This window comes from Salmo salar, chromosome ssa01, assembly GCF_905237065.1.
Source record: "Salmo salar chromosome ssa01, Ssal_v3.1, whole genome shotgun sequence".
Classification (NCBI taxonomy): Eukaryota; Metazoa; Chordata; class Actinopteri; order Salmoniformes; family Salmonidae; genus Salmo; species Salmo salar.
Window position 1 is genome coordinate 156,637,321 of NC_059442.1, and position 16,208 is coordinate 156,653,528.

At 44.7% G+C, this 16,208-nt stretch overlaps 1 protein-coding gene across 10 annotated transcripts in view; it reads left to right on the forward strand.

Annotated features, from left to right (window-relative positions):
- The window catches only part of LOC100380362 (zinc finger, MIZ-type containing 2), a 39,235-nt gene extending 23,914 nt beyond the window's left edge, over positions 1–15,321 (forward strand). For 6 of the 10 annotated variants that reach the window (XM_045687180.1, XM_014140088.2, XM_014140087.2 and 3 more), the window contains 8 exons: positions 286–391; positions 538–695; positions 809–876; positions 961–1,029; positions 3,550–3,791; positions 5,406–5,521; positions 11,793–12,002; positions 12,791–15,321. In XM_045687180.1, the coding sequence (XP_045543136.1) occupies positions 286–391; positions 538–695; positions 809–876; positions 961–1,029; positions 3,550–3,791; positions 5,406–5,521; positions 11,793–12,002; positions 12,791–12,898 (1,077 nt within the window). In that variant the 3' untranslated portion in view covers positions 12,899–15,321. Of the gene's footprint in view, positions 1–285; positions 392–537; positions 696–808; positions 877–960; positions 1,030–3,549; positions 3,792–5,405; positions 5,522–11,792; positions 12,003–12,403; positions 12,474–12,790 lie in introns of all 10 variants that reach the window. The other 4 variants (XM_014140098.2, XM_014140103.2, XM_014140092.2 and 1 more) reach the window with 4 other exon arrangements.
- Positions 15,322–16,208: the final 887 nt, after the last annotated feature.

Consider the following 16,208-nt stretch of genomic DNA (forward strand, 5'->3'; position numbering starts at 1 on the left):
ATCTGGTCAGTAAACCAGATTACAACCAAAATATGAGGTTTTAGCAACATCTTGATCTTGTCCTGAAAAATCTTTCTTTACCTGGTTGTAACAGAGGCAGGTTGGATGTAATCTGGTTTTATGACATCTTAACAACCAGAAAACCACTTTACAGCCAGAAAATGACTTCACCTGGCAAATTCTGCATGCTGGATGTGCACATCTGTTGGTCTATAAGTGTTATGCAGGATCCAAATTAACCTCCCCTCTGTCTTTCTCTCTCCCCCCATCCATGTCTCTCTCCAGTCCCACCTGTTTGTGTTGCAGCTGGTCCACAGGCCGTCAGTACGCTCGGTTCTGCAAGGTTTAATGAAGAAGAGATTACTGCCCGCAGAGCACTGTGTGTCTAAGAGTGAGTGGAACCCCCACACACACACACACACACACACACTTGATTGACTGCCTGGTTGGTGCTTAGAAAGACAGACTTTGTCGCAATTCTCACCCGTTCTCTTGCCTGCCTTGTCTCCTCCCCCCACCCCGCCATGTCCATCTCAGTTAAGAGGAACTTCAATAGTGGGACCATCCCTGGAACCACAGGGCTGAACGGAGAGGATGGTGTGGAGCAGACGGCCATCAAAGTCTCTCTGAAATGTCCCATCACCTTCAGACGCATCCAGCTGCCCGCACGGGGACACGACTGTAGACACATCCAGGTGAGAGACATACACGCACACTGGTGAAAACATACACATACTCCCACAAGAGAGTACATACTATAACTCTCAGGTGAGAGACTAGAGACGTCTGTCTGTGTCTCTCTCTGCAGTGTTTTGACTTGGAGTCGTACCTGCAGTTGAACTGTGAGAGAGGGACCTGGAGATGCCCTGTGTGCAAGTAGGTTAACACAACCATTTACTGTTTTTCCCATAGGTAGACCTGTTGTTTCTTAGTTAACCTGACCGTGTCTCTACTCCACAGTAAGAGCGCTCTACTGGAGGGACTAGAAGTGGACCAGTACATGCTGGGGATTCTAATTTACATACAGAAGTAAGTGTGTGTGGGGGGGCGGGGTCCTTCTATCCTTGTGGGGACCTAAAATCCCCCAAAGTCCCCACAAGAATAGTAAAACAAGGACAATTCTCCCTCGTAGGGACATTTCCCACATCCCCATGAGGACAAATGCTAGTTTAAGCTTAGGGGTTAGGTTTAGAGTTACAGTAAGGCTAAGGGGTTCATGGTAAGGGTTGGGTCAGGTTAGGGGTTAATGGTAAGGGTTGTGTCAGGTTAGGGGTTAATGGTAAGGGTTGGGTCAGGTTAGGGGTTAATAGTAAGGGTTGGGTCAGGTTAGGGGTTAATGGTAAGGGTTGGGTCAGGTTAGGGGTTAATGGTAAGGGTTGGGTCAGGTTAGGGGTTAATGGTAAGGGTTGTGTCAGGTTAGGGGTTAATGGTAAGGGTTGGGTCAGGTTAGGGGTTAATAGTAAGGGTTGGGTCAGGTTAGGGGTTAATGGTAAGGGTTGTGTCAGGTTAGGGGTTAATGGTAAGGGTTGTGTCAGGTTAGGGGTTAATGGTAAGGGTTGGGTCAGGTTAGGGGTTAATGGTAAGGGTTGGGTCAGGTTAGGGGTTAATGGTAAGGGTTGGGTCAGGTTAGGGGTTAATGGTAAGGGTTGGGTCAGGTTAGGGGTTAATGGTAAGGGTTGGGTCAGGTTAGGGGTTAATGGTAAGGGTTGGGTCAGGTTAGGGGTTAATGGTAAGGGTTGGGTCAGGTTAGGGGTTAATGGTAAGGGTTGGGTCAGGTTAGGGGTTAATGGTAAGGGTTGGGTCAGGTTAGGGGTTAATGGTAAGGGTTGGGTCAGGTTAGGGGTTAATGGTAAGGGTTGTGTCAGGTTAGGGGTTAATGGTAAGGGTTGGGTCAGGTTAGGGGTTAATGGTAAGGGTTGGGTCAGGTTTAGGGGTTAATGGTAAGGGTTGGGTCAGGTTTAGGGGTTAATGGTAAGGGTTGGGTCAGGTTAGGGGTTAATGGTAAGGGTTGGGTCAGGTTAGGGGTTAATGGTAAGGGTTGGGTCAGGTTAGGGGTTAATGGTAAGGGTTGGGTCAGGTTAGGGGTTAATGGTAAGGGTTGGGTCAGGTTAGGGGTTAATAGTAAGGGTTAGGTCAGGTTTAGGGGTTAATGGTAAGGGTTAGGTCAGGTTTAGGGGTTAATGGTAAGGGTTGTGTCAGGTTAGGGGTTAATGGTAAGGGTTGTGTCAGGTTAGGGGTTAATGGTAAGGGTTGGGTCAGGTTAGGGGTTAATGGTAAGGGTTGGGTCAGGTTAGGGGTTAATGGTAAGGGTTGGGTCAGGTTAGGGGTTAATGGTAAGGGTTGGGTCAGGTTAGGGGTTAATGGTAAGGGTTGGGTCAGGTTAGGGGTTAATGGTAAGGGTTGGGTCAGGTTAGGGGTTAATGGTAAGGGTTGGGTCAGGTTAGGGGTTAATGGTAAGGGTTGGGTCAGGTTAGGGGTTAATGGTAAGGGTTGGGTCAGGTTAGGGGTTAATGGTAAGGGTTGGGTCAGGTTAGGGGTTAATGGTAAGGGTTGGGTCAGGTTAGGGGTTAATGGTAAGGGTTGGGTCAGGTTAGGGGTTAATGGTAAGGGTTGGGTCAGGTTAGGGGTTAATGGTAAGGGTTGGGTCAGGTTAGGGGTTAATGGTAAGGGTTGGGTCAGGTTAGGGGTTAATGGTAAGGGTTGGGTCAGGTTAGGGGTTAATGGTAAGGGTTGGGTCAGGTTAGGGGTTAATGGTAAGGGTTGGGTCAGGTTAGGGGTTAATGGTAAGGGTTGGGTCAGGTTAGGGGTTAATGGTAAGGGTTGGGTCAGGTTTAGGGGTTAATGGTAAGGGTTGGGTCAGGTTAGGGGTTAATGGTAAGGGTTAGGTCAGGTTAGGGGTTAATGGTAAGGGTTGGGTCAGGTTTAGGGGTTAATGGTAAGGGTTGGGTCAGGTTTAGGGGTTAATGGTAAGGGTTGGGTCAGGTTAGGGGTTAATGGTAAGGGTTGGGTCAGGTTAGGGGTTAATGGTAAGGGTTGGGTCAGGTTAGGGGTTAATGGTAAGGGTTGTGTCAGGTTAGGGGTTAATGGTAAGGGTTGGGTCAGGTTAGGGGTTAATGGTAAGGGTTGGGTCAGGTTAGGGGTTAATGGTAAGGGTTGGGTCAGGTTAGGGGTTAGGAAAAATAGGATTTTGAATGGGAATCAGTTTTAGGTCCCCACAAGGATACAATAACAAAATGTGTGTCTGTGTACACATCCCCTACTACAGAGGTGTTCATATCTGGGCCTGGAGGACCAGAGTACTGCTGGTTTTCTGTTCTACCTGATAATGAATTACTCCCACCTGGAGTCCATTTAAAGGGAAAGAATTTAAATACATTAGAAGTGGAACTAGCTTTGAGGTCTAGATCTGAATTTGCCTGTCCTACTATGTTCATTTTTAGTTCTTCATTAACTTAGCCAGAATTAGGTCTACAGTTAGCTGTCCTTGAAATGGGCCCTTCATCTTTCTCTTCATTCACTAACCTTTCTCTCCCCCTCTTCCCTCCTCAGCTCGGACTATGAGGAGATCACCATTGATCCAGTGTGTGGCTGGAGGCCGGTGCCCATTAAACCAGACATCCACATAAAGGAGGAAGCAGACGGGCCTGTGTTGAAGCGCTGCCGGACGGTCAGCCCCAGTCACATGATGATGCCCAATGTCATGGAGATGATAGCTGCCCTGGGGCCGGCCTCCTCGCCCTACCAGGGTCTACCACCTGGGGGCAGGAACACACCTGACTACAACAGCCAAGGTAGGGAGGAGACGGGCACACACACATTCAGTACCAGTCAAAAGTTTAGACACACCTACTCATTACAGGGTTTTTCTTAAGATATCAAAGCTATGAAATAACACATGGAATCATGTAGTAACCAAAAAAGTGTTAAACAAATCAAAATATATTTTACATTTCAGATTCTTCAAATAGCCACCCTTTGCCTTGATGACAGATTTGCACACTCTTGGCATTCTCTCAACCAGCTTCATGAGGTAGTCACCTGCAATGCATTTCAATTAACAGGTGTGCCTTGTTAAAAGTTTGTTTGTGGAATTTCTTTTCTTAATGGTTTTGAGTCAGTTGTTGTGACAAGGTAGGGTTGGTATGCAGAAGAAAGCCCTATTTGGTAAAATACCAATTATTGCAGGAAAAACTCAAATAAGCAAAGTGAAACGACAATCCATCACTACTTTAAGACATGAAGGTCAGTCAATATGGAACATTTGAAGAACTTTGAAAGTTTCTTCAAGTGCAGTCGCAAAAGTCATCAAGTGCTATGATGAAACTGGCTCTCATGAGGACCGCCGAAGGAAAGGAAGACAGTTACCTCGGCTGCAGAGGATAAATTCATTAGATTTAACTGCACCTCAGATTGCAGCCCAAATAAATGCTTCACAGAGTTCAAGTAACAGACACATCTCAACATCAGCTGTTCAGTGGAGACTGTGTGAATTAGTCCTACATGGTCGAATTGCTGCAAAGAAACCACAACGAAAGGACACCAATAAGAAGAAGAGACTTGCTTGTGCCAAGAAACACGAGCAATGGACATTAGACTGGTGGAAATCTGTCCTTTGGCCAAATTTGATATTTTTGGTTCCAACCGCTGTCTTTGTGAGAAGCAGAGTATATGAACGGATGACTGCTGCATGTGTGGTTCCCACCGTGAAGCATGGAGGAGGAGGTGTGATCCTGTGGAGGTGCTCTGCTGGTGACACTGTGATTTATTTAGAATTGAAGGCACACTTTAACCAGCACAGCATTCTGCAGCGATACGCCATCCTAGCTGGTTTGTGCTTAGTGGGACTATCAATTGTTTTTCAACAGCAAAATGACCCAACACACCTCCAAGCTGTGTAATGGCTATTTGACCAAGAAGGAGAGTGATGGAGTGCTGCATCAGATGACCTGGCCTCCACAATCACCTGACCTCAACCCAAATTGAGATGTTTTGGGATGAGTTGGACTGCAGAGTGAAGGAAAAGCAGCCAACAAGTGCTCAGCATATGTGGGAAGTCCTTCAAGACTGTTGGAAAAGCATTCTAGGTGAAGCTGGTTGAGAGAATAGCAAGTGTAAAGCTGTCATCAAGGGAAAGGGTGGCTTCTTTGAAGAATCTCAAATGTAAAATATATACTTTTTTGGTTACTACATTATTCCATATGTGTTATTTCATAGTTTTGATGTCTTCACTATTATTCTACAATGTGGAAAATAGTCAAAATAAAGGCAAACCCTGGAATGTGTGTCCTATCTTTTGACTGGTACTGTACAGCAAATTAATTATATTGCCTCCTATTAGTTACAATTGAAATAGTTTTTTGCAACACAACACTTCCACCTGTGTCTGTCGTGTGTTGATCATTCAGCAGGTCAAGGATACTCCAGCCAGTCAGGCTTCTCTGAGTTCCCCAACACCCCTGGAACTCCCACCCTGAGAGACTTCACCTCCCCTGGACCACCTAACATCTACCAGCAGGACCAGGTAACACACACAGATCCCCTCAGGCTATAGTGATATGCTTCCGGGGTAGATTCCATTTCAAGTCAGTCAGGGTCTGAAAGTGAATGGCCTAATGTCTGACTGGGTTAGAAAGGGAGTGAAGAAGCACACACAAACACAGGGTCAAAGTACACACTGATGTGCCTACATCACAGGCTCCAATTAGGTCACTTAATGGTTAACAGCGGAGCTGAACGAGACGGGTGAACATGAAAGTCCAAATGGACTCTGAAATACTCAGAAAGCATTGGCAAAAAATGTTATCCTGAAACAAGCACTTAATCTTCTAATTTATTTTCCATTGTTATCTTTTCAGTTATAGGAATTAATTAGTTTGATACAATCGAAATGCATTTAAAGTTGTTTCAGTCCAGGAAAGTGAACTATACACAAATGTTTGTCCGTTGGGAATGTGAACCACGCAAAATTCTGGGTGCCTTGTCTTAATTAGACTTTCCATTATCTCCCTTGGATTTACTAAATGATGTGCACAAGGCTCTACAGTGTGACCATTTTACTCACATGTGTGCCTAAATATTTTGCTGTGTGACCTGGAATTTGTGTTTAGGAGCACCCGTGCGCCTAGAAAGATTGAAGGATTCTACATGTAATATCTCAAATATTTTTTGTTGTGGTCCTAAATTACTGGGCGCCTACATTATTCAGCTTTTGCACACACGTGTATGTACATACATACATACAGTGAGGGGAAAAAAGTATTTGATCCCCTGCTGATTTTGTACGTTTGCCCACTGACAAAGAAATGATCAGTCTATCATTTTAATGGTAGGTTTATTTGAACAGTGAGAGACAGAATAACAGCAAAATAATCCAGAAAAACGCATGTCAAAAATGTTATAAATTGATTTGCATGTTAATGAGGGAAATAAGTATTTGACCTCTCTACAAAACATGACTTAGTACTTGGTGGCAAAACCCTTGTTGGCAATCACAGAGGTCAGACATTTCTTGTAGTTGGCCACCAGGTTTGCACACATCTCAGGAGGGATTTTGTCCCACTCCTCTTTGCAGATCTTCTCCAAGTCATTAAGGTTTCGAGGCTGACGTTTGGCAACTCGAACCTTCAGCTCCCTCCACAGATTTTCTATGGGATTAAGGTCTGGAGACTGGCTAGGCCACTCCAGGACCTTAATGTGCTTCTTCTTGAGCCACTCCTTTGTTGCCTTGGCCGTGTGTTTTGGGTCATTGTCATGCTGGAATACCCATCCACGACCCATTTTCAATGCCCTGGCTGAGGGAAGGAGGTTCTCACCCAAGATTTGACGGTACATGGTCCCGTACATCGTCCCTTTGATGCGGTGAAGTTGTCCTGTCCCCTTAGCAGAAAAACACCCCCAAAGCATAATACACTGCTCAAAAAAATAAAGGGAACACTTAAACAACACAATGTAACTCCAAGTCAATCACACTTCTGTGAAATCAAACTGTCCACTTAGGGAGCAACACTGATTGACAATACATTTCACATGCTGTTGTGCAAATGGAATAGACAACAGGTGGAAATTATAGGCAATTAGCAAGACACCCCCAATAAAGGAGTGGTTCTGCAGGTGGGGACCACAGACCACTTCTCAGTTCCTATGCTTCCTGGCTGATGTTTTGGTCACGTTTGAATGTTGGCGGTGCTTTCACTCTAGTGGTAGCATGAGACGGAGTCTACAACCCACACAAGTGGCTCAGGTAGTGCAGCTCATCCAGGATGGCACATCAATGCGAGCTGTGGCAAGAAGGTTTGCTGTGTCTGTCAGCGTAGTGTCCAGAGCATGGAGGCGCTACCAGGAGACAGGCCAGTACATCAGGAGACGTGGAGAAGGCCGTAGGAGGGCAACAACCCAGCAGCAGGACCGCTACCTCCGCCTTTGTGCAAGGAGGAGCAGGAGAAGCACTGCCAGAGCCCTGTAAAATGACCTCCAGTAGGCCGCAAATGTGCATGTGTCTGCTCAAACGGTCAGAAACAGACTCCATGAGGGTGGTATGAGGGCCCGACGTCCACAGGTGGGGGTTGTGCAGCCCAACACCGTGCAGGACGTTTGGCATTTGCCAGAGAACACCAAGATTGGCAAATTCGCCACTGGCGCCCTGTGCTCTTCACAGATGAAAGCAGGTTCACACTGAGCACATGTGACAGACGTGACAGAGTCTGGAGACGCCGTGGAGAACGTTCTGCTGCCTGCAACATCCTCCAGCATGACCGGTTTGGCGGTGGGTCAGTCATGGTGTGGGGTGGCATTTCTTTGGGGGGCCGCACAGCCCTCCATGTGCTCGCCAGAGGTAGCCTGACTGCCATTAGGTACCGAGATGAGATCCTCAGACCCCTTGTGAGACCATATGCTGGTGCGGTTGGCCCTGGGTTCCTCCTAATGCAAGACAATGCTAGACCTCATGTGGCTGGAGTGTGTCAGCAGTTCCTGCAAGAGGAAGGCATTGATGCTATGGACTGGCCTGCCCGTTCCCCAGACATGAATCCAATTGAGCACATCTGGGACATCATGTCTCGCTCCATCCACCAACGCCACGTTGCACCACAGACTGTCCAGGAGTTGGTGGATGCTTTAGTCCAGGTCTGGGAGGAGATCCCTCAGGAGACCATACGCCACCTCGTCAGGAGCAGGCGTTGTAGGGAGGTCATACAGGCACGTGGAGGCCACACACACTACTGAGCCTCATTTTGACTTGTTTTAAGGACATTGCATCAAAGTTGGATCAGCCTGTAGTGTGGTTTTCCACTTTAATTTTGAGTGTGACTCCAAATCCAGACCTCCATGGGTTGATAAATTGGATTTCCATTGATTATTTTTGTGTGATTTTTGTTGTTAGCACATTCAACTATGTACAGAAAAAAGTATTTAATAAGATTATTTCTTTCATTCAGATCTAGGATGTGTTGTTTAAGTGTTCCCTTTATTTTTTTGAGCAGTATATTTCCTCCATCATGTTTGACGGTGGGGATGGTGTTCTTGGGGTCATAGGCAGCATTCCTCCTCCTCCAAACACGGCGAGTTCAGTTGATGCCAAAGAGCTCCATTTTGGTCTCATCTGACCACAACACTTTCACCCAGTTGTCCTCTGAATCATTCAGATGTTCATTAGCAACCTTCAGATGGGAATGTATATGTGCGTTCTTGAGCAGGGGGACCTTGCGGGCGCTGCAGGATTTCAGTCCTTCACAGCGTAGTGTGTTACCAATTGTTTTCTTGGTGACTATGGTCCCAGCTGCCTTGAGATCATTGACAAGATCCTCCCGTGTCATTCTGGGCTGATTCCTCACCATTCTCACGATCATTGCAACTCCACGAGGTGAGATCTTGCATGGAGCCCCAGGCCGAGGGAGATTGACAGTTCTTTTGTGTTTCTTCCATTTGCGAATAATCACACCAACTGTTGTCACCTTCTCACCAAGCTGCTTGGCGATGGTCTTATAGCCCATTCCAGCCTTGTGTAGGTCTACAATCTTGTCCCTGACATCGTTGGAGAGCACTTTGGTCTTGGCCATGGTGGAGAGTTTGGAATCTGATTGCTTCTGTGGACACGTGTCTTTTTTTACAGTTAACAAACTGAGATTAGGAGCACTCCCTTTAAGAGTGTGCTCCTAATCTCAGCTCCTTACCTGTATAAAAGACACCTGGGAGCCAGAAATCTTTCTCATTGAGAGGGGGTCAAATACTTATTTCCCTCATTAAAATGCTTATTAATTTATAACATTTTTGACATGCGTTTTTTCTGGATTTTTTGTTGTTGTTATTCTGTCTCTCACTGTTCAAATAAACCTACCATTAAAATTATAGACTGATCATTTCTTTGTCAGTGGGATGCTGGCCTTCTAGGCAGAGTTCCTAGAGTTCTTCTAGGCAATGTAGAATAATAGTGAAGACATCAAAACTATGAAATAACACATGGAATCATGTGGTAACCAAAAAAGTGTTAAACAAATCAAAATGTTTTATATTTTAGATTCTTCAAAGTAGCCTCCCTTTGCCTTGAAGTTAGCTTTGCACACTCTTGGCATTCTCTCAACCAGCTTCATGAGGTAGTCACCTGGAATGCATTTGATTAACAGGTGTGCCTTGTTAAAAGTTTGTTTGTAATTTCTTTCCTTAGTGCGTTTGAGACAGTGAGTTGTGTTGTGACAAGGTAGAAGGTGTCTTTGGTAAAAGACCAAGTCCATATTATGATAAGATCAGCTCGAGTAAGCAGAGAAACGACAGTCCATTACTTTAAGACATGAAGGTCAGTCCAGAATATTTCAACAACTTTGAAAGTTTCAAGTGCTGTCACAAAAACCATCAAGCGCTATGATGAAACTGTCTCTCATGAGGACTGCCACAGGAAAGGAAGACCCAGAGTTACCTCTGCTGCAGAGTATAAGTTCATTAGTGTTATCTGCACCTCATAAATTGCAGCCCAAATAAATGCTTCACAGAGTTCAACTAACAGACGCATCTCAACATCAACTGTTCAGAGGAGACTGTGAATCAGGCCTTCATGGTCAAATTGCTGCAAAGAAACCACCACTGAAGGACACCAATAAGAAGAAGAAGAGACTTGCTTGGGCCAAGAAACACGAGCAATGGACATTAGACCAGTGGAAAACACTGCCGTGTGTTTCTGAGACGCAGAGTAGGTGAACGGATGATCTCCACATGTGTGTGATTCCCACCGTGAAGCATGGTGGTGCTTTGCTGGTGACACTGTCAGTGATTTATTTAGAATTCAAGGCACACTTAACCAGCAGGGCTACCACAGCATTCTGTAGCGATACGCCATCCCATCTGGGTTGCGCTTAGTGGGACTATCATTTGTTTTTCAACAGGACAATGACCCAAAACACACCTCCAGGCTGTGTACAGGCTATTTGACCAAGAAGGAGAGTGATGGAGTGCTGCATCAGATGACCTGGCCTCCACAATCACCCGACCTCAACCCAATTGAGATGGTTTGGGATGAGTTGGACCGCAGAGTGAAGGAAAAGCAGCCAACAAGTGCTCAGCATATGTGGGAAGTCCTTCAAGACTGTTGGAAAAGCATTCGTCATGAAGCTGGATGAGGGAATGTCAAGAGTGTGCAAGCTGTCATCAATATATTTAGATTTAACACTCTTTTTTTTTTTTTTTTTTACTACATGATTCCATATGTGTTATTTCATAGTTTTGATGTCTTCACTATTATTCTACAATGAAGAAAATAGTAAAAATAAAGAAAAACCCTTGAATGAGTAGGTGTCAACTTTTGACTGGGACTGTATATTATGCTATATATATTATACTGCTGGTAACGTCAATGGAATGTGCCCTTATCAGATGCACACTTGTTAGGACTAAATCCTCTAATATATTATAATTGCATAGCATACTTTTAAATATGTACATATTGGACATCTTAAAGTGCCTGACAGGCAGTGACTAAAAGTTGCAGTAGTATGGTAATGGAGTAACTCCTGAGAATGTGTCCAATATCAGATGACCATCTCGTGCTTCCAATTACACACATCGAGTACGTCCCAAATGGCACCCTATTCCATATAGTGCACTACATATTAACTGAGCCCTACAGCCCTGGTCAAAAGTAGTGAACTATATAGGGAGTTGGGTGCCATTTGAGATTCAACCATTGACTGTCCTTGACACAGTAGAGTAGTAAGTCAGACACACAAACACTGTCTTGCTGTGGTTCCAATGGTACGGTTGGTTAGAGAATGGTGCTTGCAACGGCGGTTAGGTGGATTCTTGAGTAGGGTGAATATTGTGTGTTTGTGTTCACCGTAAGTGGCTTTGAATAAAGACATCAGCTGATTGACCACATTAGTTTAGCCTGATGCTACTTTGTGTGCGTGCGCACGTTTATATAAAGTGATGTATTCATCTAAGTTATCTAAGAGTGACTGTCATGCCCTTCTGGCTTGTGTGTACAGTGAAGAGCCTTTTGACTGGGCCTGGAGGAGACAGCATTTACACACACACACACTCTTACAAACACACACACACACCTGCAGGCGCTCACGCCTGTCACAGACAGCTGCTCAGCTGTCCAACAAAGTATTTGAGAGGGCACAAAGCATCCACCATTACTCCTCTTCACTTCTCTCTGTCACACACACAGACTGTGGAGCAGAAGTCCTGAAGGATTCATTCACACCTGCCCTGAACGTAACCTCCAAATAACATCATACAATGTGAAACTCGATGTTCTCTCTTTCTCCCTTCCTATCCCTCTCTTCTCTTTCGCTCTCCATCAGATGTCCCACTCTGGCCGTATGGACCCTTCCCATAATGCCCTGCAGCAACAACAGCAGCAGCACCAGCAGGGTCTTCACGGTAACCAGAGTATCGTTGGCGGACAGATGCAGCAGCGGAACTCCAATACCCAGAATGCCCGGCTGCAGACGGAGGGTTCGTTCGGCCTAGGGGGAGCGGGAGGAGGAGAGGGAGCGGATCACACCCTGGACGTAAGTCACTACCTTAGCCCTGTCACACCCATATGGAAATGGTGTCCGATACCGATAACAGATATTTTCTAGACACAATGATAGCCGATACAGATATGGCAAAAACAAGTTTTCTCCTTGTGAGATTGGGCAACCGCTGCGATAGAAAACATCCACTTTGCAAATCTGTAAGGTACACATTGGTTTGAAAATGCAACACCAATGAGGAAGTGGTTATGATTCATGCAGGTTTAAGTTAAGTGTGTACATGTGATGCATGCGATGCCATTACCAAGTCCTATATTGGGCATACATCCTAAGTGATATTGCTGGTGTGGATATTGGATCTGGGCCCATGTGGGTGGTTTTATACTAACCCCCACCCTCCCTCTTTCACTGGGGACGGGGCGAACCGGTTGCAGGGGAGGAACTTCCACAGATCATTCTACTTCGACAACCGTAAGACAACCATAAGACAACCGTTAGACAACCGTAAGGCAACCACACAGAAAGCCAGCTAGCTGCTCGTTCAGCGATACTGTAGATTGAGTTATATTGGGCATGTGGAACTGAAGCTATCTGAAGCTACCTTCACTCTTGGAAAGAGCTTGTTTTTTGCCACATCCATGTGCCACAAACAAACCTTTCTCTCTCTCTTTCTCTCTCTACCCCTTTCTCTCTGCTTTTTCAAAATCCATTTATTTTAATTCAAGACGCTTTATTGGCATGAAAAGCGAAGGAACACATCAAAGCAACAATGACAATAACACTTTCTCTCCCCCTTCTTTCTCTCTGTTCCCCCTCTCCAGCTTCTCCCTGAGCTGACCAATCCAGACGAGCTGTTGTCCTACCTGGGTCCTCCAGATCTACCTAGCAACAGCAACGATGACCTGCTCTCTCTGTTCGAGAACAACTGAAGACTCTTCCTTCCCCGTTTAGGGACAGCTTCATCCTATTGAGAGGGGGGAGGGGACGGGACAGAGAAGGATTCATGTTTTTAAACCCCATGCCTGCCCATCCCTACCCTCTGTGGACCAGACCAACAGGAAGGTGCAGAGGGTAGTGAGAGACAGACATGACTTTCTCTGTCTGGAAACTCTGTCAAGACTGTAGTGTTTTTAGACTCATTATAAAGCATCCCTTTGCACTCTGGATCCATCAAAAAAATTAAAAAAGAATAATCAAGTGAAAAATGGGACTGCCTGCACTGGCCAGCCGCTATAACTGTAATGTTCTTAAAAAATCACAAGCCGAAGGATTTTCAACTTTTTAAAGGACCTTTTTAGAAACCAGAAAAATTAAGTGTTATGCTGACTTTCCATTGTGTATTTATGATTGTGGAACTTGTCAATAAACGAGAAACAGACAGTGGATCTCTGACATGACATTACATTACTTAGTGTCATAAATAAAACTAAGAGTTGTTGTTGTTCATTCTAAATGGGAGTTATGAATGCTGAAATGAGGATATTTAGTGTTTACACCAGGGCCCGGTTTCCCAAAAGCATCTAAGGCTAAATTAATGGTTAGAACCTTCATAGGAGGATCGTTAAATTTATTGAGCTGTTTCCCTAAACCATCGTTATTAACGTTGCACTTAAACGCTCATAGGCCTGATTTAACGCCTGCCTCCGACCGCTAGTAGAACAGCTAAGTGCTTCGTTAGAATCTTTTTTACCCTCCCGCGTCACTTTATTACACCGATCGCTCTAATCATAGAATCACATGGTTTATCTATCTCTGTGACCGCCGAAAACTTCAGAACAAAGTTGCATACAAATACAAAGTTGTCAATGTCTTTGCCATTGATACAAACAAGCTACGTATAAAAATGTTTCAAATAAAACCGAGATGACTATTCAAATAAAAAGTAGGCTATTGGCCTATTATAATCATGAAATATATTTAATGTTCAATCGAGTTCTATTTTGCTACTTTTAGGCTAGGCTACTGTCTGTAATTAGTCAATAAAGTTCATGTGTAGCCTGATGTGCCAAATAGAATAAGCTGCGTCAATATTAGCAGCAGTAGGCGGTAATTTTTCTCTAGGAGCTTATCCGTCAGTATTGTGAAATAATTCTAATGTTAAGGTAAGATTTGGATGGAGAAAGCTGATCTGAGAGCAGCACTCCCGTTCTTTCGATCCTATCAGTATCGACACATGCTCCAATGATTCATTTAGCGACCTTTCGCTGTAGGTTTTGGTTTGGGAAACGCGTTACCTATTCGGTGTTGTAGGAAATGTGCATAATTTAACGCCTAGAACAGACCAACACTGCAGTTGCATCAACACTGCATAATACATTCTGCAGTCCAACTTTTTCATTTTGTAATCCAAAGTTGTTACTTGATATATATGAGCAACAAAAGTTCAACATTCACCTTTTGCTACTGTTTATGTCAAGTCTACGCATACAATTTGATGCACATGTTGGATAAATCCAATGTATGCACAACACAGAACAAACGCACTACAGCTGCAGCATTCCATTGTAAATGAATACTTCTGGTATACCAAAATGCAATCAAGCAGTTGGTCTGCTCCAGGCATAAAACCATTAAGCCAAGTTCCATCAGGAAACTGGGCCCTGGGAAATACCTACAGTACACACCTTAATGTATCTATACAGATGAGGTCATACAAAGCCAGCACACAAAAGGAGATGGGAGGAATTGTGTAGAGAGAGACGTGTCTCATATCAGGCCAGTTGGTAAATAAGGAAACTACTAGATGTTTGAACTGTTTGTTTTTCCCTGAGTGGGACACATAGAGGGGGAGTCAGAAGCCAGACATGGGGAACTCACCTCCACTCACACCCTATCTGTCTCTGGTACTCCTCCCTTCTCACCCTGTCTCTCTTTCATAACTATACTGCAGAGACATTTAAACATGCACAAATGTACACACACACTTTCAAGACGATGGGAATGGATCGAAGCATCCCCAGTGAACTCCTGTGAATTGATGGAGAGAGGACAGGTGGACAAATTATGCTCACCATGTGTTTCCCGTATGTCAAGGAGTGAATGTGTATCCCCTCCATTCCTTCCTCCCTCTCTCTTCCTCTCCAGCCCAGTAACACACATTTAAAACAGCCTATTTCCAAGGTTTAAACAGCCTTCATGCTTCCTCTCTCTGGGTCCTTAGCCTGAGGGGACTATCTGTCTGTTCCCACCCCTCTGAGGTTGTCATTGGTTTGCAGGCCTAACTGTTTAGAGCACCAGATGTTGGATGTGCAATGTTTAGTTTAAGAACATCTGTATCCAATTCATTTTTTTTTTAATAATCATGATAATATTGTTGTTATTAGAGTAATTAAAGTGTTGGTGAAGCTGTGCACATCTGTCCTATATGTGTTTAAACTAGCAGAGGCTACGAGTTAGGAAATGTCAAATTCATAATGTCAGAAGACATATGGGGGCCTGTATTCACACATATTTTCCGATCATAATGAGTAAGATTGTGCTTTGTGAATATGGGCCAAGGTTACTATATGAGACATGAACAACACATGCTATGGAATAATTTTTCGTGGTTTATTATTCTCTAGATGATGACGCTTAGAGGCTAATGTCAGTTAATAATACAATTAATGAAATGTTGAATTGTCCTATTTAACTGCACACCAGTTTTTCTAAAGATGATTTCCATATTTTCCATCCGTTTTCTAAGTAAAAAATGTCACTTCTGAATGATCACGTTTCCCTAGTTGTCTATTTACTGTATTCGGACCCCCTAGCTGGTGTAGCAGGGTAGGCTACAGGAAAGAACACCCTGATGTCATTCCATGTTCAGCAGAACTCAGGCTCGAGTCAGCAACCCGATACAATCGATTCATCCGCAACATTTCAGGCGTGGCCCCCAACGCATGCTGTAGCATCACGCAGGCACACACACACACAGCACTTTTTCAAATCTGACAATCAGAAGATTATTCACAATGCAACACAAAAGCTCTGTATTTTATTACAATCATTGGTGATGATGTCGCATACATTCCGCGAGCGCTTTGTCCAGCGGTGATCGAGAGAAACAGGCCATTCCCGACCCGTTGCACCATACAGATCCATTGATAACTGACGTTTATATTTGAGCCATAATGGCGATTTTATTCGGCGGGAGACGCCCTGGAATCCACGAACGCGCCACCGCCAGAACACACCCACACTTCCCCTGGCAGCGCATTGGGCAGAATGCGATATCGTCATATGTACGAACCACAATGG